This window comes from Sus scrofa, chromosome 6 (assembly GCF_054392235.1).
Source record: "Sus scrofa isolate SSC_HxYL_T2T_F1_AM1 chromosome 6, Sscrofa_HxYL_maternal_Yorkshire_Landrace_v2.0, whole genome shotgun sequence".
In the NCBI taxonomy this organism is placed as follows: Eukaryota; Metazoa; Chordata; class Mammalia; order Artiodactyla; family Suidae; genus Sus; species Sus scrofa.
The window spans coordinates 103,456,542-103,471,887 of NC_139388.1; the positions used below are offsets into that span (position 1 = coordinate 103,456,542).

At 47.2% G+C, this 15,346-nt stretch overlaps 1 protein-coding gene across 2 annotated transcripts; it reads left to right on the top strand.

The window, feature by feature from the left end:
• Positions 1–1,096: 1,096 nt before the first annotated feature.
• LOC146402717 (uncharacterized) lies at positions 1,097–13,429 on the top strand. Of its 2 annotated transcripts, XM_084964162.1 has the most exons (3): positions 1,097–1,153; positions 8,584–8,844; positions 9,911–13,429. In XM_084964162.1, the coding sequence occupies exons 1-3, from the start codon at positions 1,115–1,117 to the stop codon at positions 9,917–9,919; spliced, it is 309 nt and encodes a 102-aa protein (XP_084820288.1). In that variant the 5' UTR covers positions 1,097–1,114; the 3' UTR covers positions 9,920–13,429. The 2 variants fall into 2 exon arrangements, 1 of the variants encoding a protein (XP_084820288.1); XR_014807579.1 differs by lacking the exons at positions 1,097–1,153; positions 9,911–13,429 and adding an exon at positions 2,006–2,307.
• Positions 13,430–15,346: the final 1,917 nt, after the last annotated feature.

The window sequence follows — 15,346 nt, forward strand, 5'->3', positions numbered from 1 at the left end:
AAGAAAGAAATGGGGGACACAGAAAGGCTTTTGTGCCCCAGAGCCCCACAGGGCCCTGCTCTGTTAACCTGGTAATCTCTCATCCTCGTCAAACCTCAGGATAAATGCCCCTTTCTCCTTGAGAAAGAGTCAGGCTCTGGTGGCACGGGGCGTGGCTCCATGTAACAGTGCAGTTTTAAGAGTTCCCGTCGTGGCGCAGTGGTTAACGAATCCGACTGGGAACCATGAGGTTGCGGGTTCGGTCCCTGCCCTTGCTCAGTGGGTTAACGATCCAGCGTTGCCGTGAGCTGTGGTGTAGGTTGCAGACGCGGCTCGGATCCCGCGTTGCTGTGGCTCTGGTGTAGGCCGGTGGCTACAGCTCCGATTAGACCCCTAGCCTGGGAACCTCCACATGCTGTGGGAGCGGCCCAAGAAATAGCAAAAAGACAAAAAAAAAAAAAACCCAAAACAAACAAACAAAAAAAAAAAAACAGTGCAGTTTTACATTTGTTTGGATAATTACTTGATTTCTGACATTCTCCCTAATGAGACTGGAAACTCACCAAATAGTTCTAGCATCTAGCTACACAGTAAATATTTGTGGAACAAATGTTTAAGTTCTCATAGAATCCAGAAACACTAGGGTGGTAGATGGATTCCCAGCCTACCCCTTTCTCATGGAAATAAAGGGAGGCCCTCAAAGGAGAACTGTGAAGGCTATTTAGTCAGAGCTTGCCAGGGAGTTGGCCAGGGTCACTTGCATTTTGTCAGAGGCTGAAAGGCAGGCAGAGGAGGGCAAAAGCTTCTCAGTGGAAAAAGGAGAGTGTTTCAGGTGCGCCCTAACTGACGGGAGGCTGTGGGCTGGGGGCCGCAGTGGCCAGGCTAAGTAGAAGTTGGGCATCCCATGTGGTTGGCGAGGGGTGTATATCTGGCTTCTGAGGATTGGTCCTGAGTTGGAAGCAGACACAAAAAATCAGAGAAGCTGCCAGTTATTAATCAAGTCCTGGCCGTTTGGGACCAATTCTTACAGAAGTTAGTGTTTGGCTTCCTGGACTGTTTGCTGGAGACAGTGGTCTGACTTCCTATAAGTCTGACTTACAGACGCTGTGTTGGCTTCCTGGGGTGGCTGTTACAGATGGCTGGTGGCTTCCTGTGCTACTTGCTGCAGATACAGGTCAGAGCTCTATTTTTTTTTTTTTTTTTTTCTTTTTAGGGCCGCATGTGCAGAATATGAAAGTTCCCAGGCTAGGGTTGAATCGGAGCTATCGCTGCCAGCCTACATCACAGTTCACCACAACACCAGATCCTTAACCCACTGGGCGAAGCCAGGGATTGAACCCAAGTCCTCATGAATACTAATTGGGTTTGTTACTGCTGAGCCATGATGGGAACATCATAGCGGGAACTTCGAGACTGTCATGCTTTTCTACACAAGCCTTGCCTGAGTTCACACAGCTTGCCCCTCACAAGGAAGGAAGGCAGGCAGCCTGTGACACACGTGATAAACGCTTGTTCCTTGATTTATCAACCAAGGGCTGAGTCTTTTACAATATCCTTCAGGAGACTGAGGGGCGATGATGAAGTTAGAGCTTTGCGTGGAGGGTGGTAATACAGGGTTTAGTCCTCCTGTTATGAAAACCGCCACAGTTGCCCCAGGCCTGAGCTGGCCTCCTTCTTCGGTTGGGTAGGGGGGTCAGACTGAAGCACGTATTTCCCTTCAAGTATGGAAGTCCCGACCTGGTGGGGGGAAGGGTGGCATGGGGGTGCACCCCTTAGGAAGGTAATGGCTTCAGACATGCGAATAGACCTATAGTTTGTGGACCTAGAAAAGGATTGTTTTTTAGCTTTGGGGACTTTCTCAAGGAAGCTCTTGTCTGCAAGCTGGAGACTGAAAGATGATCGCATTGAAAATCTCTGTCCCCTGGGGTCATGGGAACTGCATCCCAGAAGCATGTGTGTGGGTGAGCTCATGGGGTGGGGGAGGACCCTGAGGACCCACTGAGTCCTCTTCAGGGGACTGCCAGGCACACGATCCAGTCCCTGCTAATGTGGGCCTGCTTGGGCTTGTAAGAGGGCCTAGTGGAGAGAAAACACTGCCAAAACCATAAACAATCTCATTTTAAGATAAATATCCTTATGGAGTTCTTGTCCTGGTTCAGCGGGTTACGAACCTGGCCAGTATCCATGAGTGGGCTAAGGATCCACATTGCCTGAGCTGTGTTGTAGGTGGCAGATACAACTTGGATCCCCCGTTGCTGTGGCTGTGTTGTAGGTTGGCAGTTGCAGCTCTGATTTGACCCCTAGCCTGGGAACTTCCATATGCTTCAGGTGAGGCCCTAAAAAGGGAAAAAAAAGATAAATAGCCTTTAAAATTTTATTTTAAAATGTAATTTATGGTGTATAAATATGTCATAAATAAATGATGCATGCATATAAAATTAGAATTTAAAAGTAAATATTTTAGGAGTTCCCGTCGTGGCGCAGAGGAAATAAATCCAACTAGGAACCATACGGTTGCGGGTTTGATCCCTGGCCTTGATCAGTGGGTCAAGGATCCGGTGTTGCTGTGAGCTGTGGTGTGGTGTATTATTAGCTAATCTACTCATATATTTAGATGAATTGTGCTATTTAAAAGTTTTTGGAGCTCCTGAAACTTTTAACTCCTAAAATAAATATTTAAGAATTCCTGTCATGGCTCAGCGGTTAACAAACTGGACTAGACTCCATGAGGATGCGTGTTCTATCCCTGGCCCTGCCCAGTGGGTTAAGGATCTGGCACTGCTGTGAGCTGTGGCGTAGGTCACAGACGTGGCTCAGATCCCGAGTGACTGTGACATAGGCTGGCAGCTATGGCTCTGATTGGACCCCTAGCCTGGGAACCTCCATATGCCATAAGTATGGCCCTAAAAAAAGACATAAAAATAAAAATAAAAATAAAAGAAGTTTTCCAGGAGTTCTCTTGTGATGCAGCATGTTAAGGATCCAGCCTTGTCACTGTAGCAGCTCAGGTCGCTGCTGTGGTGTGGATTCAGTCCCTGACCCAGGAACTTCTGTGTGCTAAGGGTGAGGTCAAAAAAAAAAAAAAAGGAAGGAAGGAAAGAAGTTAATATTGCTGGAAGGTTGGTCGCCACAGTTTTGGGGGATAATAAAGAGAACAAAGGGTAAAAAGAACCAAGTCAGCCAAGTGCTGTTTTGCATGATAACAGGTTTATGGGGTGGGGGAGGGGTGAGGATGGGACAAGGTTTCTTAAGCCATTCATTATGGGAAAATTTCAAAAAAGCACATTCCCTGGAATATTTTAGGGCAAACCAGAAATCATGTCTTTTCACCTGTGAATACTTCATTGTGTATATTTAACAGATAAAAACTTTAAAAAAACATACCCTCAGCACTCTAAAACCCGCCACAATTCCCTATTGTCATCTAAACCTCAGTCTGTGTTTGAACTTGCCCTTGTCTCAAACTGTTCCATTCCGGTTGGTTTGCTTAAATCATGCACCAAAGAGACCTACATGTTGCGTTGACTTGACATGTCGGGAGGCCCTTTTGAATTAAGGAAAACATTTTCTTTCAGTTAATCGACTCTAGGGATAGAAACTCAAATACCATGAGTCAGGAGAGTAAATGTAAATGTGTGAAATAAATTAAAAAAAAATTCTTTCAGAACAGACACACTTTGCATATTAAACATCGAGGAATGTACTTCACTTCCAAAGACGAACTCTCCATTCCCCCTCCACACCCTGCTTGGGGAGGGGGTTCAATTCATACCACCCCAGAATAGGGCGCCTTGGCACAAGGAGAGTTTTCAGCTGAAGGAGTTTGAGAAAACTCCTGGTTCCTAGTCATTCTGACCCTCTCCAGCCTTCTCTGAAATGCTCATGCGAGAGGTGTCCCCCCACCCCGGACCCCGGACCCCGGACCCCGGACCCAGAGGAAAGCAACATCTTACTTCCAAAGGTACCTGGGAAGAATCCTAAGTCACAGGCCCGGCTAAGGTCTCCCCCACCACCCCCGTTACTCACGTTCCTCCCCTGTCGTGTTCCTCCCCTGTCGTGTTCCTCCTCGTCACACCCAGCAGAAAAGTCCAGTCTGCTCCTTGTGGTCTCATCTTAGGCTCCCATGTCACCTAAAACACCTGTTCAATCAATCTGTAGGCTTTTCTCCTGTTAAGCTGTCTTTGTCAGTTTCATGTTCGGGGTCCCCCAGCCAGGACCTTACAAGGGTTAAGGAAAACTTTTCCTTCCCTGCGTTGGTCTGTTTTTGGTTTTGATGCAGATGTGGGTACAAGAATTATCTCATTTTCCTGATAGCTCTGCTTATAATTAAAAAGCAGAATAACTATAAGGTAGTTGACAATTACCTTTTTGCCTTGTGTGGGGAGACCACGGGGGGCGGGGTTTGGACCATCTGAGTTTAAGAAAGAGTTTTTAAGATGGGGACAGCTGTGTTCACAGCCACTGCCCTCAGGAGCTGGCCCCAGAGAGGCTAGAAATCCATATACTTAAGGGAAACGAAATCCTGACAACAGATTAAAATGAAAAGCAGTGTAGATATGGCCAATTGCCATTTTTGGCTGCGTTTCTGATTGATTTCCCCATGGCTATTCTAGGAAAGTGGATTTTTTTTTTTCCAGAATAAATTTCCAAGCAGACTATAGGATGGTCTTTGAATCACCACCAACCTAATGGGGTTGACTGACCAGGCTTAGTATGAAGTGGGGTTTTCCTGCTGAGATTCAATGCGTTCTAGTCTTTCCAGCCCTTCTTAGAACAGTTCAGTTGCTTAAAGTTCCTCTTCAATCCTGACCGGTGTAAAGAATCCACTTACTCACTGCAGCTTAAGAAATCCAGCTGCTTCTACCCTTAATGAATGAATGCAAATAAAAATGTGTTTTTGCATAATTAAACCCAGCAAGTTATTAATTGAAATGATAGAATTGCAGGTTTTTTTGCTGTCTTTATAGTCACATTGTGAACAGATATTTTACTAATTTAGATTTAGTGTGCTTACTGAAAATCCGCAGGCTGGTCTCTATCGCCAATCCAACATATATAGAAACATGGTAAATCCTGAATTTGTATTTACTAATTTGATGCACGTGGTGATCTGGAGCCTGAAGAAAAGTTTATATTTGAGCTCCATGGGTAGGATTTAAGCAATGGAGTGACTGGGGAACAAGATGCCTCCTAAGATATTTTTGTGGAAGTATTCTTTTTTTAAAAATTTTGTTGAAGGAGTTCCCATCGTGGCGCAGTGGAAACAAAGCCAACTAGGAACCATGAGGTTGCAGGTTTGATCCCTGGTCTCGATCAGTGGGTTAAGGATCCGGCGTTGCCGTGAGCTGTGGTGTAGGTTGCAGACGCGGCTTGGATCTGATGTTCCTGTGGCTGTGGTGTAGGGGCCAGAAGCTGTAGCTCTGATTCCACCCCTAGCCTGGGAACTTGCATATGCCATGGGTGCGGTCCTAAAAAGACAAAAAGACTAAAAATAAAAAAATAATAATTTTTTTGAAGTATAGTTGATTTACAATGCTGTGTTAATTTCTGCTGCATATCACAGTGATTCAGTTATATTTTTTTTCTTTTTCATATTCTTTCCCATTATGGTTTATAACAGGATATTGATAAAGCTCCCTGTGCTACACAGTAGGGCCTTGTTTATCCATCCTATAGATACTTGTTTGCGTCTAGTATGGAAGTATTCTTTTATCCACAAGCCATTGTGGCAACTGTCCATCCATTCATCCACACATTAAAGCAGGTTCCCTCAATTATGCAATATTTTGTTAGCCAAGACCGAGTCATTGTGTTCGAAAATAAAGCTGTGTTTCCTTTAAAAAAGAGGAAGAAGAAGAAAAACAGTTTGGAGCAAAGACTTCATGCTGTTTCTCCAAAATAAAATACATTGCAAGAAGCAGATTCTCTAGTTTGTGTTGTTATGTTAACACAACATTGTAAGTCAACTACACTCCAATACAATTTTTTTAAAATGTATACTTGATCAGTACAATTTTGGGTAATAAAATAAAAAAGCAATGAAACTTTAAACAGAAAAAGGCATGCTGAAAATCTTAAAGAGTTTATTTGCGCAAAAGTCTATTCGAACTGGGCAGCGCCAAACCGGAAGTGGTCAGTGCCCCACGGACAGGAGCTGGGAAAGAGTGACAGACAAGGTGCTGCAGCACAACAAGGAAGTCTTTGCGGCTGCAGCCTAAAGCCTGGCTGGCTGTTTGTGACTGCCCATCCTTAGGTTTTGATTTTGCAGCCAAGAGGCGTTTGCAGGCTTAGGTTGGCTCCCTTGCAGAGGCCCACGCAGGCTGAGAGGTGCCGCAGCCCACTGGCCTCCAGGTGCAGTTGGCAGCTTTGGCTTCTGATGAAACACTGTGACTGACAGAACACAGTCACACCCGCTCTGGGCGGCCTCAGCCGCTCTCCAGGTTGAAGGCAGCCTTCCCACCGCCTCCAGAGGCCCCTCCCCATAGAAGGAGCTGCAGGGAGGACCCTCCATTTCTCTCGCAGAGAACCCGTGGGTAGGTGGAGTCTTCTGGATGCCTACAGGCCCCCACAATATGCTTCTGGATGACTCAGGGTGAAGTTCCTGCCCCAGGGGCTGAACTGCCCCACACACCTTGGATGTGCGTGGTCCCCAGAGGGCGTCGCCTGCCTGCTCTGGAGGACATCAGATACTTGTTTGGCTTCTGGTTCCCTTGCTCAGGTGGCCAGGCTTCCCAGGCCAGCCCTTCCCTCCCTCCATTCCTCCTGAAGGCCTTGCCTTCAAGGCTCTCAGCTCGGTTCCTGGGGTGTACTGTCTAACACACCAGGAGGGCTCCCAGAGCTGGTCTGGTCCTGTGACCTGCAAATTCTGCTGCTCCTGGTTTTTGCAGAATTTCTGAGCTTATTCCTCAGCTGGGGCCACTGGTGACATGTGTCACCACACCCAAAGTATTCTAAGTGAGCAGACAGGCCAGTCTCCTCTGGGGGCTCCTTCGAAACACCAGGAGTCAAAGTCTACCCCAGACCTTCCCAGTCACAACCTGTGCTATAGACAGCGTGAGGGCCAAACACCCAAGCTTCTCTGGATTAAGTGCTTGCTCTCACATTGTCTATAGCACACCCTTCCTAAGGGTCCTGGTCCTGTGAGAGCTAGTCACAGTTTCGTGCTGGGTCAGGGCTGATGGAGATACAGAGTTGGTCCTGTTTGGTAGAGGTCAAGCTTGCTTCCCTCCCCCACTGTGGAAACCCAGTTCTGCCTCGATTTACATGTTAACCTCTTCTTCCTCTTTTTTTTTTTTTTTTTTTTGCTTTTTTGCTTTTTAGGGCTGCACCCAGGGCACATGGGGGTTCCCAGGCTAGGGGTTGAATTGGAGCTGTAGCTGCCGGCCTACATTGCAGCCACAGCAATACCAGATCCAAGCTGCATCTGCCACCTATACCACAGCTCACAGCAATGCCAGATCCTTAACCCACTGAGTGAGGCCAGGGATGGAGCCCGCAACCTCATGGTTCCTAGTCAGATTCATTCCCACTGCGCCACAACGGGTAACTCTGCACATTAACTTCTTCTATTTCTCCTTCTTCCTTTTCTTTTTTTGCCGAACCCGAAGCATGTGAAAGTTCCTGGGCCAGGGTTTGTGCCTACACTACAGCTGTAACCATCGCCACGGCTTTGACAAGACAGGATCATTAACTCCTTAACCTGATAAGCCACCGGGTGAAGGGAATTCCGCATGTTAGCTTCAATATACCTGATCTGGAATGTGTTCTTCAGGCTTATTTTTTTTAATTGGCTATAACATTTTCTTCCCTCATGAGTTAAATAAAACCTTTATCATAGATTCCTTTTTTTTTTTTTTTTTTTTTTTTTAATGGCCTCACCCATGGCACATGGAAAGTCCTGGTGCAGGGGTGGAATCTGAGCTTCAGCTGCGACCATGCTGGCTCCTTTAATGGGTTACGTTGGGCCAGCGATCAAACCTGTACCTCCACAGCAACCGGAGCCGCTGCAGTTGGATTCGTAACCCACTGTACCACAGCAGGGTTCCTTTTTTTTTTTTTAAATTGAGAATCATTCTTTTATCTTTTATTGAACACTGTCTCTTTTAACAGGGACCACATTTCTTCTCTTGTTCTAATTTATGGAAGGCGGGTTTCTCAGCCTCTGCATGATGGATGTTTTGAGCTGGATGGGTCTTTGCGGTGGGGACACCCCCCCATCCCAGTGTAGTTTAGCAGCATCCCTGGCTTTGGCACATGGTGCATGCACACAGCACCCTTTTTCCCCACGTTGTGACAACTAGAAATGTCTCCTGACATTGTTAAATATTTCCTGGGGGGGAACTTGCCCCCACCCCATCCCCGGTTGTGACCCACTGGTTTATAGCTAATAAACAAGGGTGCGTGTCTTATCACCATTAAACTGAAAGCACAGTTGGTGTAGAAGTCACATTATTCTCCTGGTGGTTTCTGCCTCCAGCAGGGGTGAGCAAATCCACAGGGAGTATCATGTTTCAGACGAAATGAAAGGTCATGAGAGCTTTGGGAAAAACAAACATCACTGAGATCCAAAACGGAAGCTAAGAGAATTTTCTTTTCTTTTTGCAGAAGGCCTTTACTTTAAGGGCCCCCCGAGAGGTTTCAGTGCCCCAAGGTCCCAAGAACCGGCGGGGAGGCCACCAGCTGCCCAGAGAAAACAAGAGTTCGCTTGGTGCTTACCAGGGATTAAAGAGCCTGGGACCCGGGCTGGTGCCCTGGCTGACTTACCCGGGCTGTCCCTCTCCCCGGAGAGCCTCCTGGACAACAGGATGTTCCGTCCTTCCTCACTTGCCCATTCATGCCTCCAGCACAGGTGGGGCTATGTCCCAGGTGAGGGAAAGGCCAAGGTGCCAGGTACCTTCCCGCTCCTGGGGCCCGGGTGGGGGGGTGGGGCTGGGGTCCATCTACTAGCAGAACAGAGACGTGGGCATCCAGGCTGCCAGCGTAGCTCTGCTGGTTGAGGGCTGTGAGCTCACTGTGGACCCCCTTTTCCGTGCACTCACAAGAACGCTAGGAGGCAGGAGTGAGTGGTAATGGTGTCCTTGTCAAAAATCACTCCGTTGTGCCAGGGTTTACTTCCAGATTCTCTGTTCTGCTCTGTTTGTCTGTCCCTGTGCCAGCACCACACAGATTACTGCCGTTTGTAGTAAGGGTGGAAATCAGGCATGTGCCTCCTTCAGTGTCCATCTTCTCCTGCTTTTAGCTAGTTGAGGTCTCCTGAGGTTCCATATAAATTCTAGAACGAGTTTAACGGCGCAATTCCCAGAGCGCTTTCTGGTATGCAAAAGTCGTAGTAATGTGGTATAGCTGGTGAAGGATCCGGCCTTGTTGCTGCAGCTTGGGTTGTTGCTGTGGCCTGGGTTCGATCCCTGGCCCAGGAACTTTTATGCCATGGGTGTGGCCCCCTGCAAAAAGTGTTAGCTTCCCTTTGATGCTTTGAGTTTTCTTTACTAAACCATCTGACCAAGAGTTTACATTTCTTTCAATTCCTCATCTTTTTAACAGAGAAATTTCACATACCCTGAAGATTATATTATGCCCCTCTGCCTGGCCCCAACTGAGAATTGCCGGCTTCTTTGTATCTCTAGAGCCTAGAGAGTTGTTGTTGACTTATTTCTTCTATTTTTATCTTGAAATTTTCTCCCTAACTTTAAATAGAACACTGTATTATAACAATGAATATGCATTTTTTAAAAAGGAGTTCCTGCTGTGGCACAGTGGGTTAAGAGCAGGGATAGAACCTGCTCTACCACAGTGACCTGAGCCACAGCAGTGAAAATGCCAGATCCTTAATCTGCTGAGCCACCAGGGAACACCCCTGAATACGCTTTTTTAAGTGAAACCCCCTTGGTTCCAACTCAGTGATACCATGACTCTCTGCCCCTCCCCCATTTAGAACTGCTGACCTGCAGGGACCCCACTGGGGACAGCAATTCCCATGAGATGGTCCTCAGCCTTCTTAGGGCTGTGATTGGAATCATCGTGTTTTGCTTCCTGAGATGAGAGCTGGCTATGAGGTACTTTCTAAGAAATGTTCGGGCAGCCCAGAGACCACCTCTCCCACCCTTGCCTCTGTGCTCCTTGGTTGTCAGTTCCCCTTTGCCTAGTATTTGGAGCTGAGCCCAATCCTCTCCCTGGTTGCAGAAGCCCATTGCAGTGGTCCTTCACCCATCATGACAGTTCCTGGATAAAGTCTGTCTGGTTGTCTTTAGCAAGTGCCATGGACAATTTTTTCTCATGGGGAGGAGTGCGGCCCACTTCCCTCAGGTTCCAGCCTCTGGAGAAATTGTGCTTCTTGTTTGTTTTAGGGGCTGGAATAAATAGAATCTCACAGTGTGGCATTTCTTCTTCTACCAAGTGTGCAGAACTCTGTGATGAGCAGCTTTTTCTGTTATTTTTATCCTAGTTTCTTTTTTAATTGTCCTACCTCTTGTTTTTCTCATGTCAATTTCCTCAAAATATTTAGATAAATTTATTTGTCTTTAAATATTATATGTAGGAGTTCCCCTTGTGGCTCAGTGGTAATGAACCCTACTAGGATCCCTGAGGATGTGGGTTTGATCCCTGGCCCTGCTCACTGGGGATCTGGTGCTGCCATGAGCTGTGGTGAAGGCTGGCAGCTGCAGCCTCAATTTGACCCCTAGCCTGGGAACTGCCACATGCTGAGGGTGTGGCCCTAAAAAAAGGCTAACTAAATATTGTATGTATTTTTTGGTAAAGCTGCCTCAAACCTTGATGAAACAGACTTAATAGATTTGAAGACAAATTAAGTTGTCATTCTCAGTGAAACATGATCTCCCTTTCACCCCCAGAGCCACACCAAACCCACCAATCCTGTTCTGGTTTAAAGGGTCACTACAGGTCAACCCTAAGCTTTTCTGGGATGAATCTTAGTAAAAGATTTAATATATAAACAGGGAAAACTTCACTTCCAGAAATAATCTCATGAGTTCCTGCTGTGGCACAGTGGGTTAAGAATCTGACTGTGGCTCAGGTCCAGGCAGGCTTGGGTTTGATCCCTAGTTCCATTCAGTGGGTTAAGGATCCAGTACTGGAATCAGTCCCTGGCCCAGAAACTTCCATAGGCTGTGGGCATGGCCATAAAATAAAATAATAATAATCTCATACTGAAGGAGCTGTTGGAGGGCTCAGTAGAGGCACCTGTTATGTCTCGAGGCTGAATGCGCCAGTGGCCTCCGCACTTGCCCCGAGCATGTTTAAACACTAAGTCCTTAATGCTAAGGCCCTGCTTTTATTTCCACAAAACAATGTTTATTTGGAGAGAATCTTGAGGCATCTGAGCTGTTAGAATACAATGTGACAACAAAGCATTCTTAAACCTCTCAGTGTTTTTGAAAAGAAAGACAACCAAACACAACCGTGGTCTTTGGCCAACTTTCTTAGAAGACAACCAGCATCTGCCGGTAACAGGCCACTCTGGGGCCGGCCGATCACAGGGCAGAATGGAACATTCATAGTGGTTAGTGGAGGCACCAGAATAGAAACTACAGCAGTGTTCTGCCTGTTGCTATGGTGACAGCCCCCCAAACAGCACACCCCTCCCTTTCTGGGCACTCCGCACTGCCCATGGCCTTCCATCTGGTATGCATTCTTGTTGAGAGCAAAGAAGTTAACTGACTGCTCATTTGTCACCTGGAGTTGTGTGTGTATTGGGATGTGGGGAGGAGGAGGACATGGTTGGGAAGGAAGGGGCTAGGGGCTGGCCGTCCCCTGTGCTCAGCAAGAGGGACAGGAGAGCAGTTGGCACATCACCCAGACCACCAGGCAGGTGTTGCCAAGGGCCAAGAACTCTCTGAGGCCCGTAGTGCCTGGTGTTGGTGAGTTAGGCCTTGGGTGAAGCAGGATCCTGACCTGCCGGGAAGAAAAGTGGCGCCCAGGCCTTGAACTTACCCAGCCGTCCTCCACACCCACCCTCTACTTCTGGGCTGTTGAGCAACTTCCATGGGTTCTTCAGAAGGTGGAAAGTGTCGAAAATTCTTGTGGCTCTGCTAAAAATCTAAGAATTTGGCCAGATTTGCTCGCGTATAAAGGGTGTAAAGGAGAAATTGGGCTGCTTACTTTCACTGGGGTCTTGTTTGCCTTGGAGCTGGGTGTGAAGGCCTCTGTCTGATTCCCAGAATTTCGTGGTGCTGCTGACCACACGGTCTCTCTGGAGGCCCCTGGGGACCCACCTAGGACACGGCGTCTCCATCATCCACCAGGAGTTATGGGGCTGCTGCATGGAGGTGCTTCGGAAGAAATGCATGCTATGCTCAGGAAAGGGCGTGGTTCGTCTGTGGTGTAAGACCAGTAGCTTTTGGATGTTTTATTCTCTTGATAAATCTTCCCTGTGCTGTGCTGCCCTGTAGGCTGGTGTGTTCATGTCCCAGGAGCCTGGAGACCATGTGTCTGGGCTGCTGAGTGAAGAGCTTATCAGAGACGCTGGATGCGGGAACACACGTGCCCCGGTGGGTATGATTCCAGCCTCAGGTCTGCCAAGTGGAAGCTTGGTGTCTTCCTTGTGGAGTTTTTGTGATGGTCGTGGCCAGTTTTGCCGTTCCTCAATGCATCCATGTTGATTTCAGTATTGCCATGTTTGAGAGCCAGACTGCTGCTCACTGCACATGTTCATTTTTTAGAACACATCCTTAGTGTGACATGTTTTGTTTGTTTTTGTTTGGCCATGCCTGTGGCATGTAGAAGTTCCCAGGCCAGGGATCAACATGGCCCACAGCTCCAGCCCGTCCAGTTCCTGTTGGCAGTTTCTGGCACGACAGGGCTGGTCCAACCTCACCCTCTGGGGAGGGGGGCAGGTTCACTGAGGCAGGGAGCCAGTGTGAGTCCCTGGAGCCTCATTCTTCAAACTGCCCGCTGGTCCTCTGGAAGCCCCAGCCATACACTGGCTTATCTTTATATTTCGGGATAAATTGAGTTGGCTGTGGTCTGTGAGCTGGATGCCTACATGGCAACTCCAGAGGGAGAGGGACAGCCAGCCCAGCTCAGGGCCACTACACCTCCCACACCACCTGCAAGGTTCTGTGTCACTTTGTCCTCTCTGCACAGTTCTGACACATAGGCATTGTCCTCATGGCACAGGTGGAGAAGCTGAGGTTGACCCTGACTGAGGTTGCCCAGGTGAGCATCAGGAGCAAGGCTCCTCTGCTCTGTGATAAGCATCAGGTGATGCTGATGGTGGCCCAGACTCCAGGTGTTCCTTACCTGTGCCTCCACCTCTTCTAGCCCTTTTCAGTTGAAAACAGTAATTCAAAGTTCGCTGATTAATCTTCGACAAAGGAGGCAAGAATGTAAAATAGGAAAAAGACAGTCTTTCCAGAAATGGGTACTGGGAAAACTGGACGGCCCCATGCAAATCAGTGAAACTGGAACACACCCTCACACCTTACACAGAAAGAAACTCGAAATGGCTTAAAGACTGAGTCATAAGACAAGACACCATCAGACTCCTGAAAGAGAACATAGGCAAAACATTCTCTGACATCAACCTTATTAATGTTCTTTCAGGTCAGTCTCCCAAAGCAACAGAAATAAAAGCAAAAATAAACCAGTGGGACCTAATCAAACTGACAAGCTTTTGCACAGCAAAGGAAACCATTTAAAAAAAAAACCAAGCCTACAGAATGGGACAAAATAATTTCAAATGATACAACTGACAAGCGCTTAATCTCCGAAACATGTGAACAACTTATACAACTCAATAGCAAAAAAAAACCAACAGCCCAATTGAAAAATGGGCTGAAGACCTGAATAGGCATATCTCCAAAGAAAGCATGTGGATGGCCAACAAGCACATGAAAAAATGCTCAACATCACTGATTATTAGAGAAATGCAAATCAAAACTACTATGAGGTACCACCTCACACCAGTCAGAATGGCCACCATTAATAAGTCCACAAATAACACATGCTGGAGGGGTTGTGGAGAAAAGGGAACCCTCCTTCACTGTTGGTGGGAATGTAAATTGTTACAACCACTATGGAAAACAGTACGGAGGTACCTCAAAAAACTAATTATAGAACTACATATGACCCAGCAATCCCACTCTTGGGCAAATACCCAGATGAAACTTTCCTTTAAAAAGACACATGCACCCATATGTTCATTACAGCACCATTCACAATAGCTGAGACAACCAACGTAAATGTCCATTGACAGATGCATGGATTAAGAAGATGTGGTATATATACACAATGGAATACTACTCAGCCATAAAAAAGAACAAAATAATGCCGTTTGTAGCAACATGGATGGAACTAGGGACTCTCATACTGAGTGAAGTAAATCAGAGAAAGACAAATACCATATGATATTACCTATATCTTTAATCTAATATATGGCACAAATAAACTTTTCCACAGAAAGGAAACTCATGGACTTGGAGAACAGACTTGTGGTTGCCAAACAGGAGGGGTGGGGAGGGATGTGATGGACTGAGAGTCAGGTTAATAGATGCAAACTGTTGCATTTGGAATGGATAAGCAACGAGATCCTGCTATATAGCACTGGGAACTGTATCTAGTCACTTGTGATGGAGCATGATGGAGGATAATGTGAGAAAAAGAATGTATCTATGTATGTATGACTGGACCACTTTGCTGTATAGCAGAAAATTGATGGAACACAGTAAACCAGCTATAATGGAAAAAATAAAAACCATTAAAAAAAAAACAAAACCAAAGTTCTCTGCACCTGGGCTCTTCCTTCCTCCTTCTTCCCCTTCCTAAGATGCCTCTGGCCTATGTCACAGCCACAGGCTCTGTGGAAGAGCCTGAGTTCCCTCCTGGCCTATTCTGCACTGGCTCCTGCTAACTGAGTAGGGACCCATCAGCCCTGGCATTTGGTTGATGGGCTGGGGTCTCGGCGTGGGTACCAGAGGTCCCGCCTGATTCTTTGGTAGCTGCACAGGCCCTGGTGCTGCAGCTGATCCTAGTTGAGGTCTGGTTTCTCAGCGCTTTCTGAAACTCAGGCCTCTGGAACCCACCCCCTTCCCACAATCCTGCGTCTCCTCCCCTCCAGCCATTGGCAGCGGCTCCCAGTCTTGGCTGGTGCAGCAGACCTTGCCCATCTCTGCCCCGAGACGCTTCGATGATGGGAGTAACCATCCATCTCCCCAGCTCCTGGTCAGCCCAGCCTCACCTGGGGGGCCCATGGGGGTCATAGCCTCCGCAAGACTTCCACAGAGGTCAGCTCAGACTATCTAGGCAACAAACTGTCTAGTTCAAGTTGGCTAAGCCTTGTTATTGGTCTGTAAGGGGAGTTTGGGGAATTTACAAAACTAACAGTCAACTATTTGACTGTCTCTGTCTGTCTCTC